Consider the following 16,314-nt stretch of genomic DNA (forward strand, 5'->3'; position numbering starts at 1 on the left):
AAGCACTTTTAGGAATATGTATAGATCTGTAATTTATATATTTCTTGAGTGTTTTATAAACCCTAACATGAGTTACTTATGAAACAATTTGTAGAAAGCAGAACTGTTCATATAAACAACTATGTAAGTGAGAAAAAAGGAACGTCACTAAGCATTATTAACATTTGTAAGCATAAAGTAAACTTACCAAAGAGTAAAGTTCACCAACACGGTTTTGAAGAGGAGTACCACTTGAAGCTCATTTGTATGAAGACTCTAAGGAAAAAATAGCTTTGACAGTATTACTTCATCTAGATTTGATCGGACTCTAGATAGGAGGAAGAAAGAAAATCTTAGGGGTTAGATCTAGACTTGGGGTGTCGGTGGTGGGCAGCTAGTAAGGTGCTTGAAGTTAGAGATGAAGACAGAAAAACCTCAGGGATTACAAATCTGAAGATTGCACAAACAAAAACAAAAAATAATGTAAATATACTTACAAATCTGAAGACAGACATTGCTGGAGAAGGAGGGAAGTCAGGGCCGGAGAAGGAAGGATGCACGATGTCGGAGCCGGAGAAAGAAGGATGTCAGGGCTAGAGAAGGAAAGTGACACATTTTCTGTAATAGAGAGTAAAAGTGAACTATATAATTTGATGACAATATTTTGCCAGCGCTAGCTTTTTCTAAAAAAATACTTTTACCACCAATATTGGTGAAAAGCGTTGGTATAAATTACAAGAAAGTTGATAAAAAAAATTATTTGCCAACACATTATAATATTGATAAAACTTTTAATAATTAAAAATTATATTTTTTGATAAATTTATTTTAAAAGTTTCCCATTAAAATATAAGTTATAATATTTAGTTTAATAAATTTTAATAAATATTCTAAAATTATTTTATTTTGTTAATATTATGTGAAAATTAGAATGTTATTTATTCTTATAATACTAATAATTATAAAATTGAAAAAAATTTATTTATATAAAACTATGATATTTTTACCAGCATAGTTTGTGGATGTTAGGTTTTATGCCCTAAATAAAACTCAATTTCAATGTAATCTATTTTATTCAACATCAATAAAGAAACAGAAGTATTTTTCATTCATTTGTGTATGTTTTGGTTCACTTTATCAATTGCTTGTCTATTTGATTTATAAATTCATCTTAAACCTTTTTCACATACTTGATCATGTTTATTGTGCTGTCATCACATTGGAAAGTAAACATGACTATGTGAATAAAGTTTCCTAGATTTATCAGACACAGGGTTTTACTGATATGATAATCTACAACAAGAGTTTACTTGTATTCGGAGAAATACTATGTTCTTTCCAGAACATTGGTTAAAGTAAAGCTCAGGTTGGATGCATGGAGTATGCATCGGAAGGGACCGATATTGAACTTTGACTTAGATTTAATTAAACTTACCGTAAAATCTATTCAAGTCAATATCGCCAAGTTGATCCTAGATCAATTGATCTTAATCCTGTTGTGATTAGGCTCAATCTTGAAAGGCTATTCGTGTTCCTTGAATTGTTAGTTAAGCCTACTTTTAGGTCAGGGTGATACGTACTTTTTGGGAACACGGTAGTGCAATTGAGTGGGAGCGCTAGCATAAACATGGAATCTATAGCTTCTATCTGGCGAATAGTAAGCAAAGGATGATCTCCTTCGAGCTTGACCAAACGAAAATAAATGGTGGAGATCTCATTTCACATAAGCTGAAATATCATTTATACGGGGTCAAGTGTTTTAAGGATAAAATACATAGTAGGGTGTTACGGTAATCTAATCCCTTTACAGTGTAGATCATTCATATAGAGGATCATTAATCAAATTAGGATTATAACAATGGATAACTAATGATGTGTCTATATGGTGGAACATATAGAGCATTCTATATACTGAGAGTGCAATTCTAAGTTCTATGCGTGGATTCAACGAAGAATTAATAAGTTAGTGAATTTTAGTGCTAAATTCTTGATCTACTTATTGGAAGCTCGGTTATATAGACCCATGGTCCCCCCACTAGTTGAGATAATATTGTTTGTAAGACTCATGTAATTGGTTTTGATTAATCAATTATAACTCACAAGTTAGACTATGTCTATTTGTGAAATTTTCACTAAGTAAGGGCGAAATTGTAAAGAAAGAGTTAATAGGGGCATATTTGTTAATTATGATACTTTGTATGGTTCAATTAATAAATATGATAAATGACAATATTATTTAATAATTATTTATAGTTATTAAATAGTTAGAATTGGCATTTAAATGGTTGAATTAGGAAATTGACATTTTTGAGAAAATCAGATACAAAAGGTGTTAAAATTGCAAAATTGCAAAAAGCAAGGCCCAGTCCACTAAGCCATGGTCGGCCACCTTTGTAGGCTTTTTAAGTTGATATTTTCATTATTTTAATGCCAAATAATTCAAACCCAACCCTAGTGGAATGCTATAAATAGATAGTGAAGGCTTCAGGAAAAATATACTTCTGATTCAGAAAACCTGAGCCTCTCTCTCTACCTTGGCCGCCACCCTCTCTCTCTCTTCTTCCTTGATAATTTCGACCTACCTTTGTGATTAGAGTAGTGCCCACACACAGCAAGCAATACCTCAATCATAGTGAGGAAGATCGTGAAGAAAGATCATCAGCAAAGGAGATTCAGCATCAAGGATTCAGAGAAAGAGATCCAGGTTCAGATCTTGATAATACTCTGCTACAGAAAGGATTCAAGGGTTAGAGATCTGAACGGAATGAGTCATTTAATTCCGCTGCACCCAATGTAAGGTTTCTTAAACTTTATATGTGTTTAATTTATCGTTTTAGAGAGTTCTTATTTAGGATGTTAATAAACATACTTGTGAGTAGATCTAAGATCCTGGTAAAATAATTCCAACAGTGGATGCGTTGGTAAAAGTAATTTTTGCCAGCGCATAACACTACCAATGCCATTTTGTGCTGCTAAAAGTAATTACGCTGGCAAAAGTAACTTTTACCAATGCAATTTTGTGCTGGTAAAAAGTATTAAAGGGAAGGGTTTTACACAGTTTGTTATGCCAACGCAAATATAAGTTGCGCTAGTAAAAATATGTTATGCCAGCGCAAATATGTGCTGGTAAACTTGCCAGCACAGTTCACGAGATGCGCTGGTAAAAATAAATTTTAACCAGTGTATTAGTGAATTGCGTTGGCAAAAGTAACATTTCTTGTAGTGATTTGGACCACTCCAGGTCCGGGAGAGACAATATGTCTTTCGCGTTCGAGAAGCCTGGATAAGGTTGGGCAGACTTTCGCTTATCGAGTAGTCTTAACTTGTTCCCAGTTCCGTGAGACTTCTCCATGATAGGATTGCAATGGAAAATTTTAATTAGCGAGAGTATGAGGTTAATCTCTCCTTGTATATGCCACATGTCACACACTAAAAAATGCAGATAACAATTATTATTATAGGATTTTTTATTGTGCCTTGTGCTTTTCGGGCTTGTCAAGTATCATGTCTTTTGAGCTAATCTATTCGTGCTTACTTGCCGTGCGATTCGTGCATGTCGTGACGTATCGTACTTAAGCCCATATTTTTTTTGTGCCGTGTCAAAATGTCCAGCCCAAATTTACATATACAATAAATTTATATCACATGCGCGTGACTTTTTTCTGAATTTGAATTAAGTACTTACTAAATACGACAAAATACGTGACTATCTCACTAGTAAACTTCTCTTCAACTAGTACAATAAAATATTTACTTACTCAACGGCTCTAAAATGAACAGAATAACATTACTCTGTAAAAAAGTGGTGTGAAAAGATATTGTGACTCGTGAGAGGGTTGGTTGTTGCCACGCGCGTCAAAGTAATGAAATGGCACTATTGAAATTCTCTATATAAGGCACCGGCGTGAGAGCAAGAACGTCACATGTTGGTTTCATCAAATAGAATAAGAAACGTAAAAGATAGTATTAAAGACTATATATCTTATTACTTTATACAGTGCTTGCATTATGGCTTCTAGTCCTGGGATCCTTTCCGAGTGGCCTTGGAAGCCTCTTGGGAACTTCAAGGTTGGAAGACCTCTCTCTCTCTCTATAATATTTATATTTCCAGTTAATTAGGACAAGTTACAATAGTACGAAGTGCTATTGCTATAATCTTTTCAAATATACTTAGGGATGTAATTTGTGTAGGTTGCATTTACATACTACTTACACAAGTAATTAGTAATTAATTGTTTATTCACACAATTAAAAATAACGTGGCACAATACCGTACAAATTAAATAAATATCATTGTAAAAATTTTGTGTTTCTCTAGCATTACTTTTAATTTTTTGATATATATGGTTATATTTATTTTTTTGTGTTACATGATAATTTTTTACTGTAATAATGATTCATGACTTATGTATATCATCGTTTTTATTTTGTTTTTGTTTGTTTGGCAGTATTTGATATTGGCACCATGGGTGATTAGGAGTACTTATGTATTTGTAACGAAGGAGGATCCAAGAGAGAGAGACTTGTCATCTTTTCTGGTTTTCCCATATCTGTTGCTAAGAATGTTTCACAACCAGATTTGGATCTCTCTTTCTCGTTACAGATCAGGTAAAGGTAACAACCGAATCATAGACAAGAGTCTAGAGTTTGAGCAAGTCGACAGAGAAAGAAATTGGTACGTACTACTCCAACTTTTAAATTTTTAATTCAAAATAAAAATATATGTACATAGTTATTAATTTGTACCGGGTGTGAGAAACAAACTGTACTATTTTTTTTGTAAGGAACATACTGTACTCTTGGATTCCTTTTTCAACCCAACAAAAATTTATTAAGTTTACTATAGATAGTTATTTCCTTACGTATCTATCAATCTTTTCTTTTCCAAATTGAATTATATGGTGTCTATTGTCGATCTAATTCCTTATTTTAATTTGTTTGAATATATGTATATTATTATTAGGGATGACCAAATATTATTCACTGGATTATCGTTCTATTTGGCAACCCATATATTTTCAAATTGTACGAACGTACCTATATGGAGAACAGATGGAGTTATCATGACGGTTCTGCTTCATGTCTTTGTTGTGGAATTTCTATACTATTGGCTACACAGAGCTCTTCATCACCACTATCTCTACTCTCGTTATCATTCACATCACCATTCCTCCATTGTCACTGAGCCCATTACTTGTAATTATTATTAAATCAAATCTCTCTCTCTCTCAATATTTTAATTAATTGGATTAGTTTGTTATTTTCAAGTATATATAATATGTTAATTAACATGCATGAATATATATATATATAACTAATGTTGCAGCTGTGATTCATCCATTTGTGGAGTTCTTGACATATTTCATTCTATTTTCAATCCCACTATTGACAACAATATTAACGGACACTATCTCTCAAGCTACGGCATATGGTTACATCTTGTATATTGACTTCATGAATAATTTGGGTCACTGCAACTTCGAGCTCATTCCCAAGTGGTTCTTCCATGTCTTCCCCCCTCTCAAGTACCTTACATACACCCCCTCGTACGTATTCTTTCTCTTTCTATATATTATATATTAATTGTTGGCCCCTTTATATATATGGTAACTAATATTTATATATGTAGGTTTCACTCATTGCACCACACTCAATTTCGAACAAATTATAGCTTGTTCATGCCAATGTATGATTACATCTATGGAACAGTAGACAAATCTTCTGAAGCCTTATATGAAATGTCACTAAAAAGAAAGGAGGAATTGCCAAATGTGGTGCATCTAACACATATGACCACACCAGAGACTATATACCATATGCGGATAGGGTTTGCAGCATTGGCCTCTAGGCCTCAAACTGAGTACTCTTCCTCAAAATGGTACCTTTGGTTAATGTGGCCTTTCACTCTATGGTCTACCATAATGACTGGGATTTATGGCCATACTTTTGTGGCTGAGACCCACCGTTTTCATAACCACACATTGCAAACTTGGGTTGTACCAAAGTTCAAGATACAAGTACGTAAACGTGTATATATATTAACTAATTACAATAAATGTACACTTAAAAAGTTAAATCATGATCATGATAACATCATTATAATAAGATATGCAGGGGCCATTTTATTTTGGGCTTAATTAGGCTTGTGCTTTGGCCTCTAAATCCGACGCTAGCTCTTCAGATAAAAAAAAAAAAGTTAAATATATAACATTAAATATAAATTAATTAACATATATATGATTGGCAAACTTTTATTTTATATTAATAATGATTAGAAAATATTTGCATATATAGGACCCCAAAATGTAATTAGGTTCAAAATAATTATGTCCGTCGACCAAATATATTCATGTATATTTTTATTGTTTCAGTACTTTCTACAACGGCAAAAATCATCTATCAACAATTTGATTGAGAAAGCCATACTTGACGCTGAGGATAAGGGTGTGAAAGTATTGAGCCTTGGTCTCTTGAATCAGGTACAAAATAAAGATTATATATACAATAGATCTTGATTGCCATCTATACATTTATATATATGTATATATAAATGATTAATTTAATTTTGATATATGTAGAAGGAAGATTTGAATGCATATGGTGAGGTGTACGTGAGAAGGTACCCTGAGTTAAGGGTGAAAGTTGTAGATGGAAGTAGCCTAGCAGTGGCTATAATACTAAACTCCATACCAAAAGAAACAACCCAAGTCTTGTTGACCGGAAATTTTACTAAAGTTGCCTATGCCATTGCTTTAGCTCTATGCCAGAAGGGTATCCAGGTAATAACTCTTGCTGCTGAAAGTTAGGTGTGTCTCAGAATTTACATTAAAAACAAGACCAGAAGTTAAGCAAAAAGACAAGAAACTGCACGTCAAAAAAAAAAAACAAGAAACTGCGCGTCACTGTATAGAGCCTGAAGCATTGATATAAATATATCAAATATTATTGACTAAAGTGAACAGGCTTATTATTAAAAGCTATTGCCTCTAAGTATTTATGGCAGACATATTTTTGTTGAAAGCATTTATTGAAGATATATGAATGTTTTGTTTTATTACTATTTTTAGATATCAAAATATGTGTATATTATATAAATATCTTACCTAATATATAAAATATCTATTCTAACTTTATTTTTTTTAAGAGAGTATTCTAACTTTATTTTGATGTGCACTTAATAGAATATACCAAAAAAATAAGTTAACTTTAACAAAATATACTAAAAAAAAACAAGTTAACTTTAACACACCCATTCCATTCACACCCATTTGCAATGACTCTAACAGTTGTAATTCCAAACCCAACCAGTATCTATAAACCTCTTACGATCGAGAAAAATAGAATTAACTGCATAAAACTTTACATAAAAAACGACAAATTGAATCAGTGGAAGAAAACTAACCTCTATAATTAAGCATCCTTTCCAAAGTTTCCCAAATATATAAATAAAATAAGGCTTATATTTATTTAAAGAAATATTTTTTTGATTTTATAATTATCTGTCCTATAATTTTATTTTAAAATAAAATTTAGTTTTTTTTTAATTATGTTATAATATTGCTTTTAATATTTTTAAATTATACTATTATTAAATATCATACTATACTTACAACAAATATATGTGTGAAGTCATTCAAAGGTTATTATTACAATTATACCATTAGTTTTTAACAATAATAATTACTTTTTCATTTAATGTATTAATTTTATGTTGAAGCATAATTTTGTCAACCACAAAAATAACTAACTTCATAATCAATCATTCATTACAACAAACAACAACAATTAGAAAATGATAATTTATTAAAAAAATATAAATAATTTATGTAGATATGATTCAACAGTCAAATATATATTGAATATATACATATAAATATAATTATATTTTTAATGCAAGATTATATGTTCAAATAGATGACAACACTAAAAGCACATTTGTAATTATGTTTGATCACCAAACATAATAAATTTTGAGAACTAATACACAAAAATAATGGAATATACAAATATCTATCTAACTTTTATTTGTTGTGCATTTCACACAATATTTTGCTTTTAACAGAATATACCCAATAAAAAGTTAATTTAAACATAAGACTAAATTACATCTTCTTTTCATTTCTACAAGCATTCTTACATATTATTTGTACCAAGATAACACCAAAAATTAGTTTTAATAAATTTGCATCTATTCACAGTGAAGCACCTCTTTCTATTTCTACGAAACATTCTCTATTCTTCATAAATATTTAACTAGTTCAATAAATCATAATAAAAGAAAAAAAAAACATAAGGATAAGAAAAAATTTCCATTATGTAAAACCATTTACTTCTATTTTTACAAAGCATATTTCTGTAGTAAGAAAAATCTCAATCACTTGGAACCATCATAAAATGTGATAAGAAACAGTAAGAATATTTTCAAGAAAAAAAAAAAACTACCCTCCTTCTTGTGAAGAATTTTTTTTGTAGGAAAATTGACATGTGAAGTTTTGAAGTATAAAACTCTGAAACAATACAAACACAAAGGTGAGTTTAATGATCTTAAAAAAATGATACGAAACTAAACAAAAAACAGACTTATTTTTCCTATTACTCAAACTCTTATTATATCGCTACTGATCCTTATTAAAATAATGTATTTGTTGTTTCTATCAAACAATGACCATGGCTCCTTAGTTGATTGAATTTAGAATGAATTATTAATTATACTTATGATACACATTTAATAGATTCTTAATCTTTTAGTCAGAGAGGTAATAGAATGAAGGGAAAGAAAATGGGCATGATCAGAGGATAATTTTTATTTAATCATAACAAACAATATTAAATAATACAATAGAGGATGAGATTTGGAGCATGCTTTTCTTGTTGGATTAGGGAAGATAAATAATTGAGGATAAAAAACAATCGTTGTTTTGGTATAGAATTAGAAACTGAAGATTAGAATAACTCATAAATTTCTCTCGTTGGACTTATTATATTGGCACGCTTGTTATAACTATTATTTTTAACAAAATCGATTATCTTTCATTCTTTTAATAGATAACATTTTTCCTTCTTTTGATTTAAAAATATATATTTCTATTTTTTTTTTGTGTATATGTATGAATTTTTTTCTTTCCTTCCAAATATATAAAAATTTTCTCTTCATATAAATGTAAGTACTTTATGAGAGAATAAGTCATAGATAGTTTATAGATTAGTGTATGAGAAGAAAAAAACTGAAACTCAATTGGCTAATTAGCCATATTTATTAAAACAAGCCATATTTCTTGAAAAATATGTGTTAGGAAAATTAATTGATATGGAAAAACAGTATTGAAAAAAAAACTCAATTTATAAATTAAATTGTCAACTATTGTAGCTGTACAATAAAGTCACCTTGAATATGCACTAATATCATACAAAAATCAGATTTTTACTGGACTCAATTAGAAAATTTGCATTTTTGAATATGTATCATAATCTATTATTTGCTATCGTTATATTATAATGATAATCTCACTTAAGCAATTCAAGACCTTGATAAATTCTTCATAGTAAATTTTTTGCGTCTACATTATACATTCATACATAAATACATACATATATATATATATATATATATTATAATGGTATGAACATTCAGGTGGCTACATCAAAAGAGGATGAGTACAAGAAAGTGGAGGAAACATTAATGATCAATAACTCCAATTCAAGTACCATTAATAATTGTTTGGTGGTCTCCAAAAGTTATTCTGAAAAGGTAATTAATTAATAAATATTAGTTAATAATAAAGTTTATTATAATGGCATGGAGTAATAACAATTTTTATGAATTATAATAATATAATTAATAATGCATGTAGATTTGGTTAGTGGGGGATGAAGTGAGCAAAGAAGAACAAGTAAAAGCTCCAAAAGGAACAATATTCATTCCCTATTCTCAATTCCCACCTCATCCATTTCGCAAAGACTGCATTTACCACTACACACCAGCAATGCACACTCCTACATCTGTGGAGAATCTCCACTCTTGTGAGGTATACATTATTATATATATGATAATTATGTGATCATGTGCATGATAATTGTGTAATATATTTTAATAAATTATTAATTAATGAATATATATATTACATTTATGAACAGAATTGGTTGCCGAGAAGGGTGATGAGTGCATGGCGCATAGCAGGAATAGTACATGGCTTAGAAGGCTGGAATGAGCATGAGTGTGGCTTTCAGACTAAAAACACAAATATTCACAAAGTTTGGGAAGCCACTCTTCGTCATGGATTTCAGCCACTACCAATATTAGCCTCCTCCCATTTCAAATTTTAAGATATTTTATACCTTATATTTGTAAGCGTATCAAGAAAGACTAGATTCTAATTAATATGGAACTTTTATATGCAAGTTTTATGTAATATTTATTGGTAGTACTGTAGTTGAAATTTTATATATATATCCATATATGGCATGAGACTAATATAATTTTAGGGTTTGTTTGAAAAGTTAAGTGGGAATTTATTATTTATTTTATTTTATTTTTTTTGAAAGGATGTTAAGTGGGAATTAGATTTAAGTATAATTGAAGGTAATTATATAATTTTGTATGTTTGTCTCACTACGTAATTACACTATAATTATCTAATTAGAGGTAATTGAGAGGCCGGCCTCAATTACTTACACTCTCCAATGCTCATATCCCATAAGAATGTGATATAATTACTAAAAAACTTTCTATTTTAAATGTTAATTACTAAAATATTTATCATTTTTTTGTGAGAGATATGTAATATTTATAATTTGAGTGGTTAAATATGTCTCACTTTGACTCTTGTTGAAAAATAATACTTACAAATGATTCTTTAATTTATATTACAAAATCATATAAAATACACATTTAAAATAATGAAATAACTCCTATAATAAATAAAAAATAATTGTAATAAATTACGACAAATTGTGACTAATGCCTTGATAAGTCATTAACTAAAAGATTTGATAATTTCTTTTTTCTTTAGATTGTTTTGGTTGGGGACTATACAGGTCTTCTGCTTCTTTTTCTGGACTATTTCATTGATTCAGGTTACTTTGTCAATCACTGGATTGCTAAATGCAGTCTTATTAAAAGAGCATAAAAAAGAGATGAGTGTCACTACCTTTAATGTGGAGTTTTAATATTAGTCACTTATGCAACATGGCACATTCAGCTCTAACTCAAACTCAAACTCATTGGCGGTTAAGTTAGTTAAGGGATATGTCAACTCTTGATGCTAGCTATATAAGTTGCCATTACACCCTTATTCGGATCAGCTAACACAACCAGTATAGAGAGAGTTTTGAGAGAAAAGAGAGCAGTGAGAGAATACAGGAGCAAGACTCCTTTGATTTTGTATTCCTGCACAAAGTACTCAATCTTTGTAATCTCCATTGCTCCATCAATAAAGAAACAAGTTCTGTTGTTCTCCGATGAGTATACACAAGTTAACACTTACTTGTGATCGAACCTCGTACATGTATGTGTCAGATTTTAATTTTATTGTCACTGCATTATTTTTGATTTCTGGTTTAGCGTTCATCTCAGATTTGTGTTGATCAAGTTAAAATGTATTTTCTGATCATTGGCTTTTGTTCTTTGTCGTGTGTTCTTGATTGAGGTGAATCTTTGATTCACCACATTTACAATCATCAGTTAAGTGAAGTTTTAGTTGTATGTACTACTTTCATATGATTTTTCATGGTTTCTAGAGTCGAATCTTATTAATATCATATGAATTTGTAGAACAATTGAACAAAGATGGTGGTTTAGCAATATGTTTATTTCGGTTTTCAGATACGTTACTATTGAGAGGCGTTGCCTCATATTAAATAAAATAAGGTCTGAACTTCCAATATTTTGACATTTATTTTGGATGTCTCAACATCTCTGGGTTTATATCAGCAAATCAGTTATGAAGTGTCTTGATGATGTGCCCATTTTGTTCAGAGAATCAGAATAGAGTTAACCGAATCAGAGAGTGAAGTTTTCTGGTTTGCAGAACCTGGTAATTCAGAGAGGTTTTTATTGAAAGAGATAAAGAACTATTCTCTGGTTTTGTAACTCTTCTTCTAATTGATCTCGATACACAATTGAGGTTGTGAGACTGATTCTTCATACCTCTGTAATTACATTGGCGGCTGTAATCTCTTCTATATTTCATGGTGAATTAATAGAAGTAGAACAAGCTTTGGAGGCAGGTAGCAAAAGCACATTGATTTTGTCTACTAAACCGAGTAATCTTTGGTGTTAGTTGTTTGTGTGTGCATTTGTTCTGTTCTTTGTGTTCCTTCTTTTTCCATCTATTCTCTTGGTGTTTAATCCTAACTGTTACTTTGAGTTTGCTTGGTGAAGTGGACGATGGAGTAGGCGCAATGGAGAGAGGGTGCAAATGAGTTTGTTTGTTGAAAATTTATCATTTAGTTTGTTTACCTTGATTATTTAGCTTTTATGTGCCCATAAAGTTTATGATGATATGAACTTTGGCGTATTTGAATGGTCTTATAATAATCCCCTGCCTGAAATAATGGCTTAAGCTTTCTTTAATTTTCTCCTATTGTTGTTGTCGAGAATATACTCATGGTGGTAAGACTCCTGAAGATCAGCCATATGGTATGATATAGGTTGTATTATCAGAATCAATACAACTAATTTGATTTACGGTATTGATGTTTAAAGTAATATATGAACTTTTTCTGTAGTTATTATTCACAACCTAATATGCTTTGCGCTTTGACAGAATATTCAAATTCCACTTCTTACAATACATCATTACATTCAGAGGATATGAAGATGTGAAGCTATAATTATTTTAAACTACCAAAGATGAACAGCAAAATTTTGTTTACATTTCAGAGGATGTGGTGTTTCTGTGAGATGGTGATGCTTATATAGGAAGAATGCTCTGTTTGACTATGCTTCTGCTTTCTGTTTTTTCAAGAAGCTCTTTAAAGCTACTGATTTCTATTAAAAGAGTCTTTTATAGTTAAAAGCTGATATTCATGGTATCCAACAAGCAGCGGAAGTCAAAAGTGGTGATAGAACTTCTTAAGTCCAAAAGTAATTTTTGAAAGCCTAACCAACTAAGACCAAAGTTTGTTGGTAAACACACCAATGGTATAGACTAGGGGAAATGAGCTCTTCACTATGCCCTATCAACTTTTGCTCTTATGTGTTGATCAAAAAAAAAAAAAAAAACCTTCTGCTCTTGTGTGCATAAGTAGAATTCTTCAAAGAAAAAGAAAATAAACGCTGCATTTGTGATTTAGCGTTGTTGGTTTTGTAATATCTGTAAATGTGATAACAGCAAGACATGTGATGAGTGGGTTTAAGATTCACATAAGGTTCCAATCATGAAAACCATTTAAGTTATGCTGGAAAGCACCAAATCAAGTTCCATAAAGTTCTTACTTATTGATAGATTTAGTTTCTTTTGCTATTTATTCCTACTATTCACATTATCCTTTTCAGTTTCAACCAATTTTTGCATTGGCCAAGAAAAATACTGAGATGAAAGTCTATCCAGTTACACAGTAACAAGCAGAAACATTCATTATTGAACCATATACATTTTTGGAGGAAAAAAATAAATTTCTCCCATAGCATATTGCCAAAATAACACATCTTCTGGCGTTGTCTTGTGACCTAGGCTGTTGTTATCAAGATCACAGTTAATATGAAATCAAAATTATTGTATGTCTTCATCTTAAAAGAGACTCATACCAAAGTTTTCATATTTTTCTTAAAATGAAGTTACTCATGATTTTACCACAATCCTCAATCTAGGCTAATATTAATTCAGAAAAAGACTTATGAAATCAAAATATAAACAACATTAAAAACCTAAATAAATAACAAAAATACATAATTCTAAAGTAGATTAGTAGTTAGCACTAGCTAAATCTGATTGCGAATTACCTGAGATTATTGAAGAATTAATCAGAAGTATGTTTTGATTCTTGACCTTGTTGTTGAGATCCTTGACCTTGTTGTTGAGATCTTTTCTGCATAATTTGCATTTGTTCCCTTACAAAAAACTCACGTACTTTCGGATCGGCTATAGAATTCAAATCTGCCAGTAAAATCTTATTTTGCTCACGATATTCAGCCAAAGCCAATTTTCTTGACTCAATTTGAGCTCTTACCATTTGCATTTGGTAAATCTTTTGCCTAAATGAGTTGTTCTCTTTGAGCATCTCACCAAGTTGTCGATTTTCTTGTTCCTTAGTTTCGATGGCATCTGAACTTTCAACGCTATTTTTCCTTTTAGATTTCGCTTTGTCCATTCCATTGGGTTGTTGAGTTGAACAATGCCCAAAATTCTCATCGAATATTTTAAGAGAAAATGATGACAATTCAAGCGATTCCGACGTTGATGATTCTGAAGTAGGTGACTTTGGTTCTGATACTACAAAATTTTCATGATAATTATCCTGATAATTTCGCCTTCGAGAGACTGATATTCGAGTGTTGATGATATTATTTTCATATTGTTCAGAATCTTTAAGAATGGAGAAGACATGGTCAAATTTGAACCCTTTTTTGTAATTTTTATCTTGAGCTAACAGCACTTTAGCTTGATTTAACTGCAAAAATGGTATAACAGAAAAAGAATGTCAGAAACTAATTGGGATGAATATAATGTTAAAATAAGTTAGATGTAAATTAGACTCACAATATCTAGTTCTGAAGCATCCTTTAGATTTAGATTTTCAACTTGTTGAATGCATTCTCTGAGTTTGGCAACAGCAGTAAGAATAAGTTGCATTCGACATTGCAAGGATCTTTTAGGTCGAACTTGGGTGATGAACTCTGGTTTGGAATTGTTATAATCAACTTCAAGTCTGGACCAGATGTTGTCTTTGGAATGACTTCTACCTATGATTGGGTTTTTCAAAATGTGGAGATATTTCTTGCAGAGGTGTACATCTTCTTCAAATGTATATGAAGTACCTCTTGAAGTCATCTCTTCTCTTCCGACACAAATTGGATAGATAATATGTTTTGAGTATAGTGGTGCGGTGTATATTTAGCAGAGAAAAATAGAATAGAATGGATTTTTTTTTCTTTTATAATTATTTTAGATGCAATATTAAAGAGAATGGTGGGGTAGAAGAGAATGATGGGATTTAAATAGTGGAAGACAATCAGACATGATCAGAATTTTAATAAAGTAAATCTAATGGTTGAGATAGAAATATTGAAATCAGATAAATAGTTCAAAGATGTTGGTTGGGAAGGGATCCAATGCTACATTACATACATGTTTTAAATTGAATTTCTAACTACTTTTAGTTTTTTTATTTTTTAACAAATTTCTTTCTAGGTTTTATTTATTTATTTTGAAGAAAAACTTTCTTTCTAGGTTAGGTGAACTAATTTATTAGGTTTTTCGCTTTCTTTAATAGCTCTTTAGTTGTTTCAACCAAAACAAAATAAATAGAATAATTTGTGATAAAATTTTGTATGTTTTCATTTTTATACACTTAATATATATATATTTTTTTTTGCAAAATCTTCTTATATTTATTTTTTTTTATAAATTTGACACGCTAATTAAATATTACTGTTAAATATTAATTGGATGATTAATGTATATACCTGTGCATATATAACAGTAAAATCTCGAAATCAATACAGTAATAATTATGTTGTTATTTAACGGTAATATCTAACTGAAACTTTAAATTTACAAAGAAAAACAAATTTAAAAGAATTTCGCCACAAAAAAATAAAAGAATTAAGTGTATAAAAATTAAAACATCAATAAAATTTTGCCACAAATTTTTCAAATAAATAATAGCTAGAAAAGCACATTGATGGCATCTTTGACTACACTAGCTAAGTTTTTTATTTTTTTTTTAATTTTTACCACCTCAAAAGAGAAATATCAATAGCCCAATACTAGCAAATCTAGTTAAAATGGAAATGCTAAAGGTTAGTTCCCAATACTATCACTGCTATATTGGCACAGGACTTATTAAATAAAGAATTGGAAAAACTACACAGTGTATTATCTTTTGCTTACTTTTTACTTTACTGTTATGCGGTATAAATTATATTTATATTGTATAATTTTAATACTTTATACGGCAGTGCACTGCTATTTTTTAAACTTTTTTATATTTAAATTTTGGGATAATTGTGGCAAAAGTCCCCAAAAACTTGAAGTTGATGCCGATTAGTCCTCAACCTCAAAAATTGGCGGTGAAAATACCTAAGGTCCCAATTTTTGTTTGTCTGTTGGTCCTTTTTCTAACGGATCCGTTAAACCCAAATAAAGTGCCACGTGCCAATTTTTTATCGGTCCA

General features: G+C 30.3%; 2 protein-coding genes across 4 annotated transcripts; one reads left to right on the forward strand and one right to left on the reverse strand.

Moving 5' to 3' along the window:
• Window positions 1-3,845: 3,845 nt before the first annotated feature.
• On the forward strand, window positions 3,846-10,475 carry LOC133037222 (very-long-chain aldehyde decarbonylase CER1-like). The gene is made up of 10 exons (XM_061114112.1): window positions 3,846-4,047; window positions 4,428-4,654; window positions 4,943-5,175; window positions 5,306-5,525; window positions 5,609-5,996; window positions 6,351-6,458; window positions 6,558-6,758; window positions 9,611-9,727; window positions 9,831-10,004; window positions 10,114-10,475. Exons 1-10 carry the CDS (start codon window positions 3,988-3,990, stop codon window positions 10,300-10,302), a joined length of 1,917 nt encoding a protein of 638 aa, XP_060970095.1. The 5' UTR covers window positions 3,846-3,987; the 3' UTR covers window positions 10,303-10,475.
• LOC133037223 (uncharacterized) lies at window positions 9,621-15,330 on the reverse strand. 3 transcript variants are annotated; one of them, XM_061114115.1, is made up of 3 exons: window positions 14,679-15,330; window positions 13,922-14,589; window positions 9,621-9,719 (listed from the first exon to the last, which is right to left on the reverse strand). In XM_061114115.1, the coding sequence occupies exons 1-2, from the start codon at window positions 14,967-14,969 to the stop codon at window positions 13,939-13,941; spliced, it is 942 nt and encodes a 313-aa protein (XP_060970098.1). In that variant the 5' UTR covers window positions 14,970-15,330; the 3' UTR covers window positions 9,621-9,719; window positions 13,922-13,938. The 3 variants fall into 3 exon arrangements, with proteins under 3 accessions (XP_060970098.1, XP_060970097.1, XP_060970096.1); XM_061114114.1 differs by lacking the exon at window positions 9,621-9,719 and adding an exon at window positions 13,468-13,648; XM_061114113.1 differs by lacking the exon at window positions 9,621-9,719 and adding an exon at window positions 13,468-13,653 and having other exon boundaries at window positions 14,679-15,329.
• Between the last annotated feature and the right edge of the window lie 984 nt (window positions 15,331-16,314).

Source organism: Cannabis sativa, chromosome 4, assembly GCF_029168945.1.
Source record: "Cannabis sativa cultivar Pink pepper isolate KNU-18-1 chromosome 4, ASM2916894v1, whole genome shotgun sequence".
In the NCBI taxonomy this organism is placed as follows: Eukaryota; Viridiplantae; Streptophyta; class Magnoliopsida; order Rosales; family Cannabaceae; genus Cannabis; species Cannabis sativa.